Source organism: Cervus canadensis, chromosome 6, assembly GCF_019320065.1.
Source record: "Cervus canadensis isolate Bull #8, Minnesota chromosome 6, ASM1932006v1, whole genome shotgun sequence".
Lineage (NCBI taxonomy): Eukaryota > Metazoa > Chordata > Mammalia > Artiodactyla > Cervidae > Cervus > Cervus canadensis.
This window is the reverse complement of record NC_057391.1, coordinates 39698416-39718794: the sequence shown is the minus strand read 5'-3', so window position 1 is coordinate 39718794 and position 20379 is coordinate 39698416. Positions and strand designations below refer to the sequence as shown.

The 20379-nt window shown below is 38.4% G+C and overlaps 2 protein-coding genes and 1 non-coding gene across 5 annotated transcripts in view; all 3 read left to right on the top strand.

The window, feature by feature from the left end:
• The window catches only part of SOS2 (SOS Ras/Rho guanine nucleotide exchange factor 2), a 96684-nt gene extending 83653 nt beyond the window's left edge, over window positions 1-13031 (top strand). For both annotated transcript variants that reach the window (XM_043471623.1, XM_043471624.1), the window contains 4 exons: window positions 279-540; window positions 1067-1108; window positions 9532-9641; window positions 11330-13031. In XM_043471623.1, coding sequence (XP_043327558.1) covers window positions 279-540; window positions 1067-1108; window positions 9532-9641; window positions 11330-11839 — 924 coding nt within the window. In that variant the 3' untranslated portion in view covers window positions 11840-13031. The remainder of the gene's footprint in view (window positions 1-278; window positions 541-1066; window positions 1109-9531; window positions 9642-11329) is intronic.
• LOC122444479 lies at window positions 11074-11237 on the top strand. Its single transcript, XR_006270306.1, has one exon. It is a non-coding gene; the product is annotated as a U1 spliceosomal RNA (small nuclear RNA).
• A 420-nt stretch (window positions 13032-13451) lies between the features above and the next one.
• Window positions 13452-19697, top strand: VCPKMT (valosin containing protein lysine methyltransferase). 2 transcript variants are annotated; one of them, XM_043471625.1, is made up of 6 exons: window positions 13620-13940; window positions 14038-14148; window positions 14318-14390; window positions 15193-15312; window positions 16295-16399; window positions 18574-19697. In XM_043471625.1, the coding sequence occupies exons 1-6, from the start codon at window positions 13675-13677 to the stop codon at window positions 18586-18588; spliced, it is 690 nt and encodes a 229-aa protein (XP_043327560.1). In that variant the 5' UTR covers window positions 13620-13674; the 3' UTR covers window positions 18589-19697. The 2 variants fall into 2 exon arrangements, with proteins under 2 accessions (XP_043327561.1, XP_043327560.1); XM_043471626.1 differs by lacking the exon at window positions 14318-14390 and having other exon boundaries at window positions 13452-13940; window positions 14038-14137.
• Window positions 19698-20379: the final 682 nt, after the last annotated feature.

The window sequence follows — 20379 nt, the reverse complement described above, 5'->3', positions numbered from 1 at the left end:
TTGGGAGCAAACAGTTGTTTTCACACAAATTTTACAGTATTTTATTTCTGAATTATGAAAAGAGGTTTACTTATACAGTATTCGAGTCCACCTTAAAATTAAGCCAATCAAATCTCAAAGTGTTCTGCTGGAATGTTACAGACTGTCCTTGCAGGTTGGGATTTATTGTACTCTTTTAACTGTATACTAATATGCTAAACCATAATACTTTACATAATGTACTTTATTTATTAAAGTACATGCAAGTTAGTAATGGTAATTACATTTGCTTTTCCTAGCCTAGGAAATCAGCTTTCTCCTTAAAATCTCCTGGAATAAGGCCTAACACAGGCCGACATGGCTCTACCTCAGGTACTTTGCGAGGTCACCCAACACCATTAGAAAGAGAACCATGTAAAATAAGCTTTAGTCGGATTGCTGAAACGGAGCTTGAATCAACAGTGTCAGCACCAACCTCTCCAAATACACCATCTACCCCACCAGTATCTGCTTCTTCAGACCTTAGTGTGTTTTTAGATGTGGATCTCAACAGTTCCTGTGGTATGTATTTGACGTAAATTGTTTGGCAATAAAGGGAATCTTGTGTTTTAATTCTCATCATTTTAGTTAGGAAATTGTAGAATCTTTTACAAACTATATTAGTATAAAAAATGACATCTATATATGAAAATAGTGATTAACACAGGGGAGTAAAGCATTATTTGTGCATTGCTTCTGCATATTATTTTCTAGTTTATTCATTCAACAAAGATTTATTCAGGACCTTTTGAGCCCCAGTACTACTCTAAAGGGAGCAATAGCCAATGAAAAAGAAAACAAAGCAGATAAGTTCTGTGAAGGAAATTTAAAGAGACTGATAGAGAGGGAACTATTTATGCTAAGAAAGGAAAAACATTTCAAGTACAAAGAATACCATATTCATTCTTTAAAAACTAACATGGCAAAAGATGATGATAAAATTCTGAACTCTGTGCATGTTATTATGTATGTTTTTATGCAAACATATTTTAAAATAAAATCATACATATTACCTTCCTTTTCAAATTGATTTTTCTCCTTCTAATAGGAAGCAATAGCATCTTTGCTCCAGTCCTCTTGCCTCATTCAAGTAAGTAGGAATTTAACTTGATTCTAATGAAATGACTATAAAGATGATAATTGCATTGATGAACTTTGTATATGAACATTTTGAATTTTAGCAACATGTAAAGATTTTACAAAATGAAATTCTTACAAATGGGTGGAATAATTTTTTTACACTTGGATACTATTTAAACTTTACTATTGTTTATTTTCATCATTTTACTACATATGTTTTAGGGACTGCACGATGCTGAGCAAATTACTTAGCATCTCCAATTTGTTAAGGGTCAAATGAGATAACTGTATAGAGCTCCTAGGACATTGCTTGGCGCAGAAGGAACAGTGATTTCATATCAGTTGTCTGTCCTCTTCCCTGCTATTTCCAATTCATTTTTCTACAGGAATAATACTAAATGTTTATCAGGTTCCTAGGCTAGCCTTCATCATTTATTTCTTCTCATGAGCTTGTTTAGTTAAAGTAGCATTTTAAGTAAAATGCTATTCCGCCATCCTTAATTATGTCGTCAGTCCAGTTCAGTCGCTCAGTCGTGTCTGACTCTTTGCGACCCCATGAATTGCAGCACGCCAGGCATAAATACTGTCACCTACCTTTCTGTGGTCATTTGTTTAAAACAGAATAACCCAAAGGGACACAGCAGCCTCTGTAATAATTCTCCCAATCTAGAGGACTTCTGCTTCTATGATAGTAAAATGTAGATCATATAGATAGTAACAAGAGTCCCTGTCTTATGAGAAAAGTAAGTTTATTCTTCTCTCTCTTGAATCATTACTTTTAGACAGTGTTTAAAAGACATGGTAGATGAGGATTTCCCTCTTTGCCTAATAAACTTCCCGCATTTGGGAAAAATATTAATCACTGCTAAGTCAAGGAGTATATACCGTGATTATGCTTCCTTTCTTGTATGCTCTGTTTCCTGAAGTTAATAATAGCGTCATTAATGTTTAGGATTTTTGTTTTTTTGTTTGTTTGTTTTTTAAATGTCTATTGCTAAGTCTTCCCACACCCTTTAAAACCACAGTTTTCCTTAAAGTCAGACCATTTGGGGAAATTACCAAGAGTTTTTTGGTTTTGAGGGTTTTTGTGTATGCTTTTTAACTGGGAAACTTCCTTACTGATGATCTTTTGTCCTCCTGCTCCATTTGGGACTGGTTGCTGTCTCGGCCTCTGACTTAGCTGAAATCCTAGAACTTTCTTCTGCTGTCATACTGGAAATTCCCTTCATCTCTCATGTATTGTATTCTTGATTTTTGGATTCCTTGTCTTCTTTCTTGATATGCTCCCTTATTTTGATAGGGGTACATTGTGTAGTAGCTACCTGAGAAAGGATACATGGGATATAAATTTTTAAGTTCTTGCATTTCTGAAAATGTATTTATTATATATTTCATTGTTAATAGTTTAGCCAGGAGAATTCCCTGGAAGTCCAGTGGTTAGGACTCTGCACTTTTGCTGCCAAGGGCCTGGGTTCATTTCCTGATCAGGGAACTGATATTCCACAAGCCTGCATGCTCAAGCGCAGTCACTCAGTCGTATCCGACTCTTTGCGACCCCTTTGGCTCTAGCCCACCAGGCTCCTCTCTCCAGGGAATTTTCCAGGCCAGAATACTGGGGTGGGTTGCTATTTCCTTCTGCAAGCCCACATGGTGCAAACTGGCCCCCCAAGGCCCCCCAAAAAAGTTTGGCTGGGTAGAGAAATTTAAGTCATTTTCAGCCAGAATCTTGAAGACAGTTTCCCACCGTGTTTTAGCTTTCATAGTTGCTGTTTTGAAGTCTAGTATCATTCACTCATAAATTATTCATGCATAATTTTTAAATGCCTGTTACATGCAGGTCCTATTGTAGGTACAAGAGAAGTGGCACTGAACAAAATAGATAAAACTCCTTCTGTCAGTGACCCTACATTCTTAACACTTGTTTTTTGAAAACTGCAGTTTACTTGTTGGAATAACAAAGAGACCCAAAACTACAGTGCCTTAAATAAAATGGAAGTTTGTTTCTCAAAATAGCCAGAGTAAGGAAACAACTGTGCTCTACTAGGTTCTCAAACTAGCAGGGCAACCCAGGATTCTCAAAATGTGTCTTCCCTCTCTGAGTTTTGAGCAACTGATTTGAGTTGTTACCATTTTTCTGCCAGTAGGAACTTGGAGGGCAAGGAACTTTGTTTACAAAAACATGGTCTGGGAGTTGCACACATCACTCCTGCTCTCATCCCATTGGCCAAAACTTAGTCACGTGAACACAGCTGTGAGAACTGTTCTCTCTAACTAGGCAGATCCTATTACTAAAAGGAAGAAAGGGAAAGGTGCCCTGGGGGACAGGTAGGAGTCTCTACCACATAAAATTCAAGAAGCTTTTAGGACCTTCTGTTTATTCCTAATGATCAGTACATTCACAGTGATCTACTTTGATGTGGGTCTTCTTTTTTTTTCATTTTGCTGTGTATCTAATGAGCCATTTAAATTTAGAGATTTGTGTCTTTGATTTCTAGCAAATTTTCCATCTATCATTTTGTTAATACTTTCTTCGCTTCCATGTTCTCTGGCTCCCCTTTTGGAGCTTATTTTCCATATTGTAGTACATCCTAGATTCGTTGTTTAGTTTTCTTTTATCTCCTCTTGTCCATCTCTTTGTTTTTATGTTCTGTTTTCTGGGAGATTGCCTTACTTTAATCACCCAGCTTTTCTATTTTTTTTCATCTATCATGATTTTTAATTTCTCAGAATTCTTTCTAAATTCCCTCTCAGCATGCCATTTTTATATTTTTCTCTTCTGGCTTAATTTTTTAATTTTTGAAAGATTTTGTTTCTGGTATGGTGTTGTTTGTTTCTGAGTTTCTTCTATTAGTTGTGGTTTGTGGTCTTTCATACTGGAGGGTTTTCTTTCTTATCTTATATCCTTAGCTTTTTGTTCCTATTTTAAAGTGAGACAGTATAACTTGATGGGAAGATCCGTATCCATGGGTAAAACTTGTTGACTTGTGGGTTTCACTGTAGGGTGATAGAGTGATGAGAATTTTTTTAACTAGGAAATCCCCATATTTCAGAATCTGTGAGGCCTTTTCTGTAAGAGTATTTAGTTTCTCCAAAGAAAGGTCTTTGAATCTTCTCCCTGGGTGACCTTTGCATTTAGTATGAAAATCTGTTTTCAGCACAGACTAGTGTCCCCAAGTCTGATGTTTAGATTCTCCAGCGAATAAAACCCTCAGTCTCCTGCCAGTGGTGGAAATGTGGTAATGTCCTGGCCTCATTAAGTGCAGAATAGGGTTTCAGGGTCCTCGTGTCCCTTCTGTAGACTTAAGCAAGTCCTCTGCCCCGCGCCCTCCCTTATACCGAGTGCCTTTGATTCCCGACCCCGCCTGTGCTTGTGGGGCAGTTTTGTCGCTCTTTGTCGGTCTTGTTCAGCACAGACAGTTGGGTTTCGTCTTCCTCCATTTGTCTCCTTCATAGACACTGTAGTCCACCTTTATGGGTTGAAGCCTCAGGATTCAGATGTTTCCTGGCTTCATTGAAGTTTGTATATGTTTCTTATTTTCCTTATTGTTCAGCAGTGGAAATGTTTTTACTATATGTATTAGTTTCTAGTGCTTCAGTAACAGAGTACCACAAACTGAGTGACTTCAATTCTACTTCTGAGGCTGAGAATCTGAAAAATCAAGATGGCAGGGCTATGCTCCCTCTAAAACCTGTAAGGAAGGATCTTTCCTTGGCTTTTCTGGCTTCTGCCTTTGCTGGTAATCCCTGGCATCCTTTGGTTTGTAGATAGATCACTTTAACCTCTGCCTCTGTGGTCACATGGCCAGCTTATCCTTGTATCTTGTTTTCTCTTCAACTGTGTTTATAAAGATACCAGTCACACAGAATTAGGACTTCCTAGGTGGCACAGTGGTAAAGAATCTGCCTGCCAACGCAAGAGACGCAGGAGATGTGTGTTCGATTCCTGGGTTGGGAAGATCCCCTGGAGGAGGAAATGGCAACCTACTCCAGTATTCTTGCCTGTGAAGCCCCATGGACAGAGCAGCCTGGAGGCCCACTCTTTATGACCCACTCTTCATGGGTCGCAAAGAGTTGGATACGACTGAGCACACAGCACACAGACAGAAATAGGGTCACTTTCATCCTAACCTGATTACAGGGCTGTAAAGTCTATATTTCCCAATAGAGCCATATTTATTGGTACTGAGGCTAGGACTTCAACATAACTTTTATGGAGGGAAGGGACACAGTTCGATTTATCACACTATGTCATTTTAGAACAAGGAGTTTTAGACATTATTTTGGGTGATAGTAACATATACTTTCCATATCATAAATAAAATCATGTTTTGAATTTAAATAGAAAACATTGAGAATAACCACATAAAATTCCGAGTGTCTTAAGGTCCTGAAAGAAATAAAAGTACAAAAAGTGCTCACGTACAGTGAGAAAAACAGCAAGAAACAATGGACATGAATAGACAGTTTACATCAAAGAATGAGCAAGCCTATCTTAAAAGGTACTCATGTATCACTTACCCTTGTGAGTTAATCTATTAGTATGATCCTTTTGGAGAGAAATTTGAAAACAACGTATCAAACCAAAAAAATGTTCACACCTTTTGGTCTTATTCATTCAATAGAAAATTGAGTATTGGACCAGCTACTCTGCCAACTACTAAGGATTCAGTAGCAAACAAGAAAAAGTCTCTGCCTTTGTTAATACTGAGTACCAAAAAATTTTTGTGAAGAAGGCACATACATGAAGATCACATTGCTCATCCCACTCACTCTCTTGGTTTTTCTACTTTACTTTTAGCTCCTTAGTCTCTCTTGCTGGTTTCTCTGCATTTTCCCCAACCTATTAAAATTGGAAAGTCCTAAGTCTCTGAATCTCTTTTCTTCTCACTCACTTGGTGTCTCATTCAGTGTTACATCATCTGTAAGATCATAAGTCCCCGGTTTTCTCCTCTGCCCAGAGCTTCTCTCTTGACCTTTAGCCTCGTATAATCAGTGTCCTGTTCAAGGTCTCTATTTGATGTCATCCCCTCTAAAGTCGTTCTCCCATTGCCACCTCTTCTCAGTTATAATCACATTTGTCTAATTGCTGAGGCTGAAAATATTAAGAGCTATGATTTACCTGTTTCTTTTTTTTTTTTTCTTTTTTATTTATTTTTATTAGTTGGAGGCTAATTACTTTACAATATTGTAGTGGTTTTTGCCATACATTGACATGAATCAGCCATGGATTTACATGTCTTCCCCATCCTGATTCCCCCTCCCACCTCCCTCTCCATCCCATCCCTCTGGGTCATCCCAGTGCACCAGCCCCGAGCACTTGTCTCATGCATCCAACCTGGGCTGGCAATCTGTTTCACACTTGATAATATACGTGTTTCGATGCTGTTCTCTCGGATCATCCCACCCTCGCCTTCTCCCACAGATTCCAAAAGTCTGTTTTATACATCTGTATCTCTTTTTCTGTCTTGCATATAGGGTTATCATTACCAGTCTTTCTAAATTCCATATATATGCATTAGTATACTGTATTAGTGTTTTTCTTTCTGGCTTACTTCACTCTGTATAATGGGCTCCAGTTGCATCCACCTCATTAGAACTGATTCAAATGAATTCTTTTTAAAGGCTGAGTAATATTCCATTGTGTATATGTACCACAGCTTTCTTACACATTCGTCTGCTGATGGGCATCTAGGTTGCTTCCATGTCCTGGTTATTACAAACAATGCTGCGATGAACACTGGGGTGCACGTGTCTCTTTCAGGCCTGGCTTCCTCGGTGTGTTACCTGTTTCTTTTTCTCATACCCCAAGTGTGATCCATCAACAAATCTTATTTACTCTGAAAATATATCCAGGATCTAACCATTTCTTGACTTCTTTACTACTGCTACCCTGGTTCAAGTGACCACAGTCACTTACCTGGTTTATTATAGTAGCATCCTTACTTCCCCCCTTCCGTACTTCAGTTTTCAATTCAGCAGATGGGTCCTTTTAGAATGTAGGTTAGACTTGACTCACCACCACTTAAAGCCCATGGCCTTCCATCTTATAGTCAAAGGACACCGTTTCAGTTTCTTCAGAAAGGACCCATAAGGTCCTGTGAAATTTGGCCTCTGACCAGTCAGACTTCATCACCTGCTGTTCTCTCCTGTCACCTGCTCTGCATCCTGGACATCCTCCCACAGCAGGACTTCTGTTCTTCCGACTCCCTCTGCTTAGAGTGCCGTTCACCCGTCTGGCCTAATGGCATGCTCCCTTGCCTCCTTCAACCTTTCTTCTCAGTGTTTCCTGAGGGAGGTCTTCCCTGATCACCCTGTTTGAACTTGCTCCCCATTCCCTATCTAATATTTCTTCTTTTAACTTACAGCTGTTATACTTTTACTTAATCATCATGTTTATTCTTTCTTACCAACCTAGAATGTAAGCTTCATAAGGACATGAAATTTTGCTTCTTGTTTACTGCTGTATTGCTAGTGCCTAGAAGAGTGCTGGCACTGCAGCAGATACCCAGTAAATATTTGTTGCGTGGATGGATGTGTGAATGATAAAAAATTGGAAGTAACTTACATAGCTAACTAACATTACAGAAATTGTTTAGTAAATTATCCTACATTCACTAGTATAGAATAATGAAGTTATTTTAAAAGCTCACAAAACCTGAATAATCTGTGGGGAAGTGCTGTTAATGGAAAATAAAATTGAAGTTGAGACTTAAGCACGGGTTATTAAGTGCCTCCTGTCATAGTGGTTAAGTGGTCTGACTATAGAGTCAGACTCAGTTTCAAAAACTTAAAACAAATGTCTCATCATCATTAAGATATTTTTTGCTTCCATAAGCGTGTGTGTTTCTGTAGGGAAGAGAAGACTCAACTAAGTCTTCTTAAACAATAAGAAAGCATTCTGACTCATTAGCTGAAAATCTGGAGGATGGCTGCTTTAAGGCTGGTTGATTCAGTGGTTCAGTGATATTATCAAAGACCAGGTTTCTTTTTGACTGTTCGTTGTTTTGTCCAGATTATCAGCTTTATCTGAGGCTGTTTTCCCTCAAAGTCGAAAGAGGGGTGGCAGGAGCAATAAAAAGGTTATGTGTGTCCTTGCTCAGTCAAGTGAGAAAGAGGCACAAAGAAAGACTGACAGACTGCTTTTCCAAAAGAACAAGAAACTTCCTTTTCAGTAGCCTCTCGCATAACTCCTTTCAGATTTCAGTAGTCTGAATTGGGTCCTGTGCCAACAGCTAAACCAGTTACTCTAGCTGAGGGGATGGTCTAAGCAGGCCCCATCTTTGGAGCTAAGGGGTGAGGTCAGATTTCACTGAAGCACTTGGCTGCATGCATAAAAAGGAGGTAGCTACAAATCTGATCTTGTCAAGAAAATGAGTCCTTTGTCCACTTCTTGACTGGAATTGGGGTGCCCTGGGCAGAATTGGCTGACTAAACCATATGGAATGGATTCACCATCACCTAGAGACAAAGACAGGGCAGAGTGTGCTGGGCAAGCAAAAGGAATGTATTGACAGTGGGTAGTGCTCTCCCTGACCTCCTCGAACCATCTGCCAACACCACATAGGGATATTGTTTGTTTCTGCTGTTGGCACTCTGAGCCAGCAAGACCTCCTGGGGTGACTGCAGAGCGACATGATCAGGTCAGCAATTTTTGACATGGAGTAATGAGTGACATCTTTATGTGGATGTCCCATAAGCAGTTCACACAAACTCAGTGTGTTTAAAATTAAACTCATCAGCTTCTTTCCCAGCAAGCTCCTATAAACCCAATCTCAGTATAATGATAAATAAGATTTGATCAATGCCTTTATACAGGTCCATAATTACAGGTATTATAACCATATGAAAAAGATAGAAGAAATGAACATGAAAATCATTCGTGTCTGGTTGGCATGTTTAGGGATAATTTTTCCTATAATACTTTATTATTTTGTAAATTTCCATTGATGTGGTTATGTAATATGTCCATTATCAATAAGAAATTTGTACAGAGAACAGTTCTGTGATACAACCGTACCCTATTGTCTCCTAAATGGAGGTTTTATTACCTATGTAGAAATGTATCTGATAGTAACTTTTTCAAAAATGCATGGTCTATGTTTTTGGATGATCTTTCTTTGGAAATTAGTACAGTTATATAAACAAAAGACTTTTCAGGGAGCAGAATCTCCTTATTAATCTTAATTGGATACTGTATTTTCATCTAGCAGTAGTACCTAGCATGTGGCAGGTACTATCAGTATCCATGCTATGGATATGAAAATACACACTGCCCTCAAAAAGCTTACACCTTAATGGAGAGGATAGCTAAACCAACAGTCAGCTACAGTACAGTCTGATGGATGCCATAGGAGAGGTGATCACAGATTGAAATAAAGTTTTATCTTATGATTGCATTGTGAGTTGTGGTTAAACTATTCTTTTTACCCCCAGAGTCTTTCTTCAGTTCGTGTGGTAGTTTACATAAGCTAAGTGAAGAGCCACTGATTCCTCCGCCACTTCCACCTCGAAAAAAATTTGATCAGGATGCTTCAAATTCCAAGGTAGGGAATTTCCCCAATGGTCCAGTGGTTAGGATGCTGTTTTTCCATTACAGGAGACCCAAGTTTGATCCTTGGTCAGGGAACTATAGATCCCACATGCTGTGTCTTGCGGCCAACAGGAGCAACAACAAAAATCCAAGGTAGTCAACAGGACTTGGGTTTGCCTCAACTTATTCAAAGTTGTGAATCTTCAAAACTGTGCTTATTCTTAAAAAGAGTCTGTCAATTATAATTTGGTTACCCTTTATGTTTTTTAAATACTTAGGTTGTTTTATTTAGAATATACCTTAAATAACTAATCCTCATAATACTTTTTCTAAAAAAAAAAAGAGGCTGGGCAGATCCATAGATACTCAGAAGTACGTTTTCTTTCGGGTAGAGATGGGAAGAACTGTAGTATTCAAAGCATTCTCCAAACTTTCAGCTGGTGCTTCTCAAACTTCAGGCTGCATCAGAAGCATCTGAAAGGTTTGTTAAAATCAGATGGCCAGAATTTCTGATTCAGTTGGTCTGGGGCAGGGCCCAAGAATTTTCATTTATCACAAGTCCCTACTAAGGCTTCCCTGGTGGCTCAGACGGTAAAGAATCTGCCTGCAGTGCAGGAGACCAGGTTTCAATCCCTGGGTCGGGAAGATCCCTGGAGGAGGCAATGGCTACCCACTCCAGTATCCTTGCCTGGAGAATTCCATGGAATGGGGAGCCTGGCGGGCTACACCCCATGGGGTCACAAAGTCGGACACGACTGAGTGACTAACGCTTTCACTTTCGGTAGTGCTGATGCTGCTGATCCTGGGTCACACTTTGGAGAACCACCACTCTGAACCTCACTGGGGATGGTAGAAGTAAATGGCCAAAAAGCAGAAGCTGGATATTAAGTCCTCTTGACATTATGTTCTTTCATGTCTTGTTGTTCATTCACTAAGTCATGTACGCCTCTTTGAGACCCCATGGACTGCATCACACCAGGCTCCCCTGTCCTTCATTATCTTCTGGAGTTTGCTCAAACTCATGTCCATTTAGTCGGTGATGCCATCCAACCGTTTCATCCTCTGCTGCCCCCTTTTCTTGCTCTCATTCTTTCCTAGCATCATGGTCTTTTCTAGTGAGTTGGCTCTTCTATCCATCAGGTGGCCGAAGTATTGGAGCTTCAACTTCAGCATTCATGTCTACAAAACTATAACTTCTTTTCACTTACTTGCCCATTATAATTAAAATGCATAAATTTATAAACTATCTACAAAGCAAGATAATCTGAGGCTTTATAAGATTTCAGTTAAAACATCTCATATATAAAAATATTAAACTGAGCCCTGAATGAAACTGAATTTACTCATAAATCTGATCATTAAACCAGATTAACCTATTTTGTGTCTCTGGATTTAACTTAACACATAAGGATTTTTTAGTCTTTTTTTACTTTTAGTCTTTTTTTTTACTTACCTGGCAGAGGAGATACTGTGATCACGAAGGTAGTTCTCCCAGAGCGAGGCTCACCCATTGCACTGCGGGTGTGTTGACCTCTGCGATTTCCTCAAATGTGGGAAACTTGACTGCATAATTTGTGGTAGTGGGGGACTGCGTGCGCGCTTTCCCCTGAAAAAAATAAAAATAAAACAATAAAAATAAAAACTTTTTCTTATAGATGTTTCAAGAGAACAGAGGTATAATTTAATTTTTTTTTTTTTGAGGGAACTATGAAATCTGATGATGACCCCCCTGCTATTCCACCAAGACAACCTCCTCCTCCAAAGGTAAAACCCAGAGTTCCTGCTCCTACTGGTCCATTTGACGGGCCTCTGCATAGTCCACCTCCACCGCCACCGAGAGATCCTCTTCCTGATACCCCTCCACCAGTTCCACTTCGGCCTCCAGAACACTTTATAAACTGTCCGTTTACTCTTCAGCCACCTCCACTGGGACATCTTCACAGAGATCCAGACTGGTTCAGAGACGTTAGTACGTGTCCAAATTCTCCGAACACTCCTCCTAGCACACCCTCTCCAAGGGTACCTCGTCGATGCTATGTGCTCAGTTCTAGTCAAAATAATCTTGCTCATCCTCAAGCTCCCCCTGTTCCACCAAGGCAGAATTCAAGCCCTCATCTACCAAAACTGCCACCAAAGACTTACAAACGGGAGCTTTCACACCCCCCAATGTATAGACTGCCTTTGTTAGAAAATGCAGAAACTCCTCAATGACCCTAGCCATATGTAGTCATTGACACTGGAATGGTATTTGTAAAGTTTCTTTTTTTTTAATTTATTCAAAAAAGGCATAGTATTTTAGTACTTTTTAAAAATAATGCTCTTACAAAAATGCTACTGATCAAATAAGCTTTTCAGAATTGGAAAAATAAAAATACAGAAGTCATTTACCATTATCCTCAGGTGATCAGTAGCATTGCCTTGTCTTGGATCCTCAGTGCTGCCAAAAGGCCAGTATAAGGAATTTATATTTGCACTGTAGACTCTGCTAAAATATGGTTTAAAGTAAAATTGATTGCACTGAAAGGGGATAGTGCATTTGTGGAATTTTTCAAATTTGAGTAACAGATGACTATTTAAGGCAGTGAATTTACACACATATGGGGGTGTGTGGTGATACTGATTTTTAAGCCTCTTAGTTTTTACATCTAGTTTTTACCGAAAATTGTGAATAACACCCACTATTCTTAAATTCTTCAATGCCATGTCTTAAATGCCAGAATTTGCTGCTGAAGACAAAAGTGAAAAATAGAATGAAAATAATAGAATGCACTGTGTTTATTATTTTGTCAAAATGTAAAGACTACCTAACTCAGTCATAGAGGGACAAAGGGCATATATCTTGTACAGATGTGCCTTTTTGTTTTTGCAGACTATGGTGTCTTTAGCTAACGAGTTGCCTATTGTTTTGGAAAACAAAGTTAATATGCCATATATGTACAGTTTTGTTTATATTGTATATTTAAAAATAATGCTAATAACCTATATAAATTTATGTGACTCAAGGCCTATAATACAATCTGCTACTTTACTAATTCATAAATCCGGAGGATAATTTTCTTATGGCATAGGAACCAACTGCATTGCCTTCAAAACCAAGTAACTTTCTCTATAAATCTCATGTTAACTAAAATTTTTTAAAGTATTTTTTTAGATTGGTAATATTTAAACCAGCAGTTAAAGCTTTATTAAACTTTTTAATCAGAGAAGTGATTAAAACTTTTATTTGCTATTTGTACTCCTCTGTTCAAAGTGATGAAAAAGCGTGTTTTGCTCTTAGTGCTAGCAGCAGTTGTAAAGTAGCCAAAAGCCACATTGTTTATTTACTGGTCTGTGGCCTTTTACTGTGCTTTGTATCAGAGTTCCTAACAAGATTAATAAATCACCCCAGTCTTAATTTTTAAAAGACTTTTAAAATGTGTTTTCATTATAAGGAACAAGGGGGTAGACTGTCGAGTTCTGTACAAGTAATACATATACACACATTATTTTCAGTTATTTTGTGCAATTTAAATTCCATAATCCCAAAGAATTTAAGTGATGTAAACTTTAGAGGGAAGAGGGGAAACTGTCTTCACCGTTAAACGCAATCACAAGCTTCCTGCAACCGTTTTATGCATTTAGATGAAAATTTAGGAGCCTATTAGGAACTCGAGATAAGCAGACTACCAAGATACTTGGTAGTATCTTCGAAGCTGCCTTGATTTAAAGCCAATAATTAAAAAAAACAACAACTGTGTGACTCAGTCTCCAGCCAGGTAAAAACGCTCAGGTTGGCGTTGTCTGGAAAAGTGATTTAAACTGCCCGTTCGTTAAGCCACGCTCGTAATTGAGGGGAGAAGAATGAGCCGGTTTAGCGCGTAGGGGCGCCTCGGCCCCCCGCTGGCCACGCTGGAAGAGTGCTGCCGTCCGGGCTTTGTGCCTTCGCGCACGCGCCGCAGCCCCAACGCCGCCGCCGGGACGCGCCGGGGCCCTGGCAAGGCGGGGCCCGGAATAGGGCGCGTGAGTGTGACGTCGCTGCGTGCGGCGCCTCTTGTTGCCGGGCAGCGATGGCGGCCTCTCTGGAGTCCTCTGGGGAGGATCCGCTGCGGAACTTTGTGCGAGTTTTGGAGAAGCGAGATGGCACGGTGTTACGACTGCAGCAGTATGGCTCCGGCGGCGTGGGTTGCGTTGTTTGGGACGCTGCCATTGTCCTTTCTAAATATCTGGAAACGCCCGGATTTGCCGGCGATGGGGCCCACGCGCTGAGCCGGCGGTCGGTGCTAGAGCTGGGCTCGGGCACCGGGGCTGTGGGGCTCATGGCCGCTACCCTCGGGTAAGACCTGGCGGGAGGGGACGCCTCTTTGTTCAGGAAGCCCCGGTTCCTGGCTTCCCACTCTTGTGCCTACACCTCAATCAACGTTATTTTATAGGGCAGATGTCATAGTCACCGATCTTGAGGAATTGCAAGACTTGCTGAAGATGAATATTAATATGAACAAGCATCTTGTCACTGGTTCTGTTCAAGCCAAGGTACTGAAATGGTTTGTATGGCCTTTCAGCTTGTTTTAAGATAACAATTTGTAGTTTGCTTTAAATTGCGTTTCACTGAAAGCATGATTAATACGAATGGAGATTTCTGGGTCTTTTTATAAAACAAGACTTTTAAATTAGTAAAGCAACAGTTTAAAATATGTGGTTGACGTTTTTAAGGGGGGAAGAATTAGAAGACTTTCCTTCTCCGCCAGACTATATACTGATGGCTGACTGCATATACTACGAAGAGGTGAGTGAGTGATGAGTGGAGTCTCTTCTTTTAGAAAACTTAAACTGTATTTCGAGGATTCAGGAGCACGCATTACTTAGCATTTTAACATCTCTGAATGCAGGATATTTGTTCCATAGTTGATGAACAAAGAGAAAATAAAGGTCACTAGGAAATACGTATACGTACTCATGATTAACATAGAGGTCCCTGAAGCTTATTGAGAAAAGTGTTACGTGCATTTTAGGAGAGGCTTCCGTAAAATTTTTAAAGGATTTTTTCTTTTGGATCTCCTGTAAAAGGCTAAAATTTCTTTTTTTTTTAAGTTAGCTGTAAGTTGCATCCTAAAGGATTCACTGTTTGGGGGCAAGATTTATTATATTTATAGAATGTTCTTTTCTTTTGGAATATCAGTTTGTATAGTCTTGTAAGCATCAATCATTTTTTTACAATAATGAACATTGAATCAACTTATTCAAGTTAAAGTTGGACCTACTTTTGTAAGTTAATTGTTGATTGTTTAAATCCTGTTAGATTAAGCTTCAAGAATGCTGTCAATTCCATTTTTACCCATGGGTACTCCAAAATGCAATCACTTGAATCCATTCTCTGGAAGCTGAAATTAACACAATGGTTGATTAGTTAAGAGTTTACCAATCATTAGTTACAGAGCTGTAACTATGTTTAGTGGATTGGATTGATTCAAAGATGTGTGAATTGTAAGGGAGTTATAATTATCTCCTCTGCCTCCCCTATCCCCTTTTAGAGTAAACATATGTGTTTTTAAAAGTCATTAACAAAAATCATATTCCTTTTTGAACAGTCTTTGGAGCCATTGTTGAAAACCCTAAAAGATCTCAGTGGGTCTGAGACTTGTATTATATGTTGTTATGAACAGCGAACAATGGGGAAAAATCCAGAAATCGAGAAAAAATATTTTGAGGTGAGTACTCTGTTAGATCTACCTTTGTAGGGATTACCTTTCAGAGAGGCTATGTGTGACTTTGTGTTCCAGTATAGTGTGGTAATTTTGAGTAGGGAAAACATTCTGCTTGTATGAACCCAAAGAGAGAATTCTTTATAGCACACCATTCTAACAATTGCTGCCAGCCTCCCCCACCCCAGTACCCCCATTCTGATCCTTTATTTTTCTTTTCTGACTTGTTGATCTAGTATTTGTAAAGCCATGTAAAGTAATAATGTGACACCCTTGTCTTTCCTGAGAAAGTTTTCAGTGTTTATCAGTCAAGTTGCTGGCTTTTAGGAACATATTAATGATGTATATATTTTTCGGAGAATACATCATAGAAACATGATATGTGATATGTTTTCATTCCAGTATTTTCCACTGTATTTTTATGGTTGCTTTGGCCAGTGTATTCTACCTATTTTGAAGTTCTTTTCTTTTTCTTCTTTTGCAAGAATTAATGACCCATAGGAAGCTGCAGAAGTAATACTTAGAATCCCATTTGTCTTTCACCCATCTTCCTCCAGTGGTCACCCAAACGCTTCTTATGGGTAAAGATCCATCATATTACAAGTGGTTCCTCTTAAGGAAACATTTTTATGGCTCTTCAGTTTTACCTTCTGAAAGGGTTACTTTGGGTTAAGTGAGTCTTAACCATGACTCTGCCTCAGATATATGGTGAAATCGGTTTTTACTTTTATGTTTTTCTTGACTGTGAAGAACTTTAATGAACTTTTGAAATAATGTATACTTGAAAATTTGATATCATAATCAGTTTTCAGTTGAGTTAAAACATATCAAAAAAAAACCATATCAAATGCATATATATCAAGTGCTTAGCTCAACTTTTCATATACCCCTTCAGTCAGTATTCCAAAGATAATCACTATTCTGATTTCTGTCAGCAACAGATAGTTCATATTATTGAATTTGAATTGCATCTTTTTAAAATTTATAGCTCCTTCAACTAGACTTTGACTTTGAAAAAATTCCTTTGGAAAAACATGATGAAGAATATCGAAGTGAAGATATTCACATTTTATACATCAGAAAGAAAAAATCGGTAAACACATGTTTGTCTTATCATCCTCTGAAGTGATTTCACTAGCTGGACACTGTCTCTGAGCTTGAGTATGACGTAGATATTAATTTTCATGTGGGGAAATGGTTATAATGATTAACAGGACTGGGACGCTAATGCTCAGTGTTAAGATTGCCTAACTTGCCAGACCTCAGGTGTTTTCTCTAAAATAAGGCATACTTTTTTGTAAAGGTTATTTCTAATTATATAGCTTTATAATTGGGCATTACCTCAGACAAGTAACTTAGCTATTTATAAATTTCTGTTATCTCTTAGAGGTTTTTAAATGCCGGTTCTGACCTTTGTGAACTCTCTCCAACCATTCAAGTTTGTTTTTTTTTTTTTAACTAGTCCAACCATAACATAGTTACATGTTTTTATTTATTGGTCTCTCCAATAAAGAAAAATGCATTGAATTAAATAGAATTAAAAAAAAATTTTTTTAATAGAATTTTTATGTTTCCCTTTTAGATTGCTCCCTTTACCTGTTATAATAAGTACATTTTATACGGTGCCTGGTATTTTAATGTGTAGAAGGGAAGGATTGTGTCCCATCCACCTTTGTACCCCAGCACCTTGTGTGTATGTGACTGGTATAAGGCAAGAATGAGATCACTTTTATGAATTGTGGGTACTAAACTTGATTTAGTTCCATGTGTTTCTGTTATCCTTCCTTTGGGTTTGTGGTGAAGTTTTTTGATTTATGTGCATTCTAGCCAAAAGCAGATAATGTGCATTTTTTGGAATCGGGACTAGGTGTTGGAACTACAAAGAAAGAAGAGTAGTGGGATTAGTAATTCAGATCAACTATTATGTGGCATGGTTCTAGAGATAAGACAATGAGTTAAAAATGTTTTATGCCTTAAAGGATGCAGTTTTAGCCAAAGCTGTTGTATAGTTTTAAAAGTGGGGTTTTTTTTGGGTTTTTTTTTTTGAGGCTTAAAAATTTTGTGTTTCCTAAATATAAAGGCTTTTGGCGGTGGTGGGAGAGGGGGGCAGGGAGTCATTTGTTTTTTTAACTTGATAGAATTTATATACTATAAAGTTTACACTTAAGCCATTTTTAGCATATTTACCTAATTGGACAACCATCACCACGTTTTAATTTTAAACATTTTCATAACCCCATACCTTTTAGCAGTTACACCTTATTCCTGCCTTCCCCAGCCCCTAGCAACCACCAGTCTGTATCTCTGTGGATTTGCCTATTGAGCATTCCATACAGATGGAATCACACATGATGTGTGCTTCTTATATCTGGCTTCTTTCATTTAGCAGTGTTTTCAGGGGTGCATCCATGTCCTAGCATGCATCAGCACCTCACTTCTTTTTACGCTTGAATAGTAGTCCTTTGTATGATATGCCACACCTCATCCACGCATTCATCAGTTGATGAGCATTTCCCTTGTTTCCACTTCAGGCTCTAGTGAATAATCCTGTTGTGAATATTCATGTGAAACTACTGTGTGGCATGTTTCCTAATCTCTTGAGTGTGTGTATATCCATAGTGGAATTGCTTGGGCACACGGGAACTCCATGATTAGCTTTCTGAAGACTTGCCAAACTATTCCAAAGCTGCTATACCATTTTCCTTTCTCACCATCACTGTCTGCGTTTTCCATTTTCTCCATATCCTCCCTAACATCTATTGTTGTTAATCTTTTTTATTGTAGTCATCTCGGTAGGTATGAAGTGGTAATCACATTGTGGTTTTTATTTCCCTAATGAAAATGATGTTGAGTATCTTTTTTTGTGTACCTACTGGCCTTTTTACATGTTTGTAGAAATCCTTTGCCTATTTTAAAATTGAGTTGTCTTCACCGTTGAGTTGTAAACATTCTTTATATATCCTGGATACCAGACTCATACCAGATTTATGACTTCCAAATTCTGTGGGTTGTCCTTTTCTTTTCTTGATAGTATGTCCTTTGAAACACAGAGGTTTTTAATTTTGATGCTGTCTAGTATATCTGTTCTTTCTTTGGTTGCTTGTACTTTAGGCGTTAACAAAGACCACCTCCAAGCATTATACATAGCTATTCATTTGAATTGCATTTGACTGTCAGTAGGCATAATACCTAGTATTAAATACCCAGTAAATATTTAATATATAATAAGAAATCAGTCTTTTAAGGTTTCCATTTTTTTTCTTATAGAAATTTCCATCATGAAATCTTTAGTCATCTTACCCAGGCCTCTAACAACGTGCGCGTAAGCTAATAACGTGAATGAAGCATGTGAATACAGCATGGGAAGATTGTGTTCACAGATTTTTTCAGCATGTCTTTAGGGATCCGATCTATAGATAACCACCACTGGCTGCCTGCAATATGAAAAATGACTTGACTGACTGCCTACCTGCCAATGGGCCTGAAATCCAACTTAGTTTACTTTTAGCTCCACATCAAGTTCTGCTTAAAAGAAACATTGTGTCAGTCACTCCTCCAATAAAAATAGGTACTGAGGTTAGCCTAAAGTCTGCCAAAAATAATGAAGTAGCATGGTTGGCTTGGCGTGTTTTCAGGAAAATAGAGGTAAGTTGATCCAGTTTCTAAAGAGAGGTATCAGTTACTCTTTAATAATGTTTAAATTCAAATCAGTAAATTTTAATTTGTCATCAAGATAAATTTAAGAGAGGGTTTTAACATTTATACAATGGGTTTTATTATAAGTATCTTCCACTTCATTGTTTTTCAGACAACTTTAATATTTGTGTTCTTTTACTTGAGGGAAAAAAAACAACAAAAAACAAAAAGACTGTTTCGTGACCAAAGTTCTGTGCTTTTCCTTCACCTTGCTGATTACAGTATAATTTACCCTGTGAATTATATAATAAATTATACTGTGGTCGGTTAATAAAGATGAAAGTAAGAAGTCAGAGTGCAAGGGGTATCTGTAAAATTTTTTATTTGAGAATGGAGTGAGAATAAAAGGCCCAGCTTTAGGCTCGTGCATTTATGTGGCTCGTGCACTTTTCCTCATGCATAGCTCCCAGGAAAATGTGGCTAAATCACTGGTGATAACTTGTTTATATGAAACAGAAAGCTATTTAAATAACTACAAGTGTAGTTCTGTGTACATTTACCAAATGATTTTTTTTCTGTGTGGTCTCTGTCTTATGTTATGATAATCATCTGTTCTCAGACTGATCTGTCAGGACTTCCCAGTCGCACTGGTTCCAAAGCATAATAGTAACCAGATGGAATGCTGGTACTTAACAGGCATTGGTGCTAGGTGGCACATTTTATGTGTTAAAATAAACATTGTTTTTGAGATCCTGTGACTTTGTGAATGTTTCAGAAATAGCTTTGGAGAAAATAAACATTTAAAGCAGGTGACTGCTTTCCAGAAAGAGCAAAAGCAGCCCTGGAGAAATTAAAGATTAACATCAAAAGAAAATTTTTTTCCTTCAGGTTTTCTTCAGTCTTTCTTTAACTTTTGTTCTGCTGTTTGTTTTTTTTCCCAAACTGCTCTTAGCATTTCGTTAATCAGCTTACTAAGCAGTTAGTGTAACCTAAGTGTAAGATAACTTTTCTAGTTACAGATAATACAGGTATTTTATTAGTGAAGTCTTAGAACAAATGATCACTTTCTGGCTTGTTTCGTAACATTATAAAACTTGTAGTAATGAGTTTATTAACGTTGACCAGCCATAGTAGTCCACTCCAATTCCTCAGGTCCCTTTCACCCTCCTCCCCTTAAGACTGTACTTCTAAAATACAGTAGCTGTGGGTGTTCAGCTGAAGTCCTCCTTGACATTCCTGTAATGAAAGCCCAGCTCCTTGACGTCCAACAGGAGACCTTACACCAGAACTTGCTCGCGGAGTTGGGATGAGACCAGCCTCTTGGCAGCTTTGCCAGAATCACCCCCTTGCTTGTGTGTGCTGCTTCTTCTTTCATGTCCTATTTCCACTCCCTTTCTTTCTTATCACCGTCAAGGAAATGGCAACCCACTCCAGGAT

Excerpts from the sequence above, each read along its gene's own strand:
- VCPKMT (XM_043471625.1), top strand. The coding sequence starts at position 13,675 with ATGGCGGCCTCTCTGGAGTCCTCTGGGGAGGATCCGCTGCGGAACTTT. Across the intron at positions 14,149-14,317 it reads CAAGCCAAGGTACTGAAATG|GGGGGAAGAATTAGAAGACT; the intron begins GTTTGTATGGCC and ends GACGTTTTTAAG. Across the intron at positions 14,391-15,192 it reads ACTGCATATACTACGAAGAG|TCTTTGGAGCCATTGTTGAA; the intron begins GTGAGTGAGTGA and ends CTTTTTGAACAG.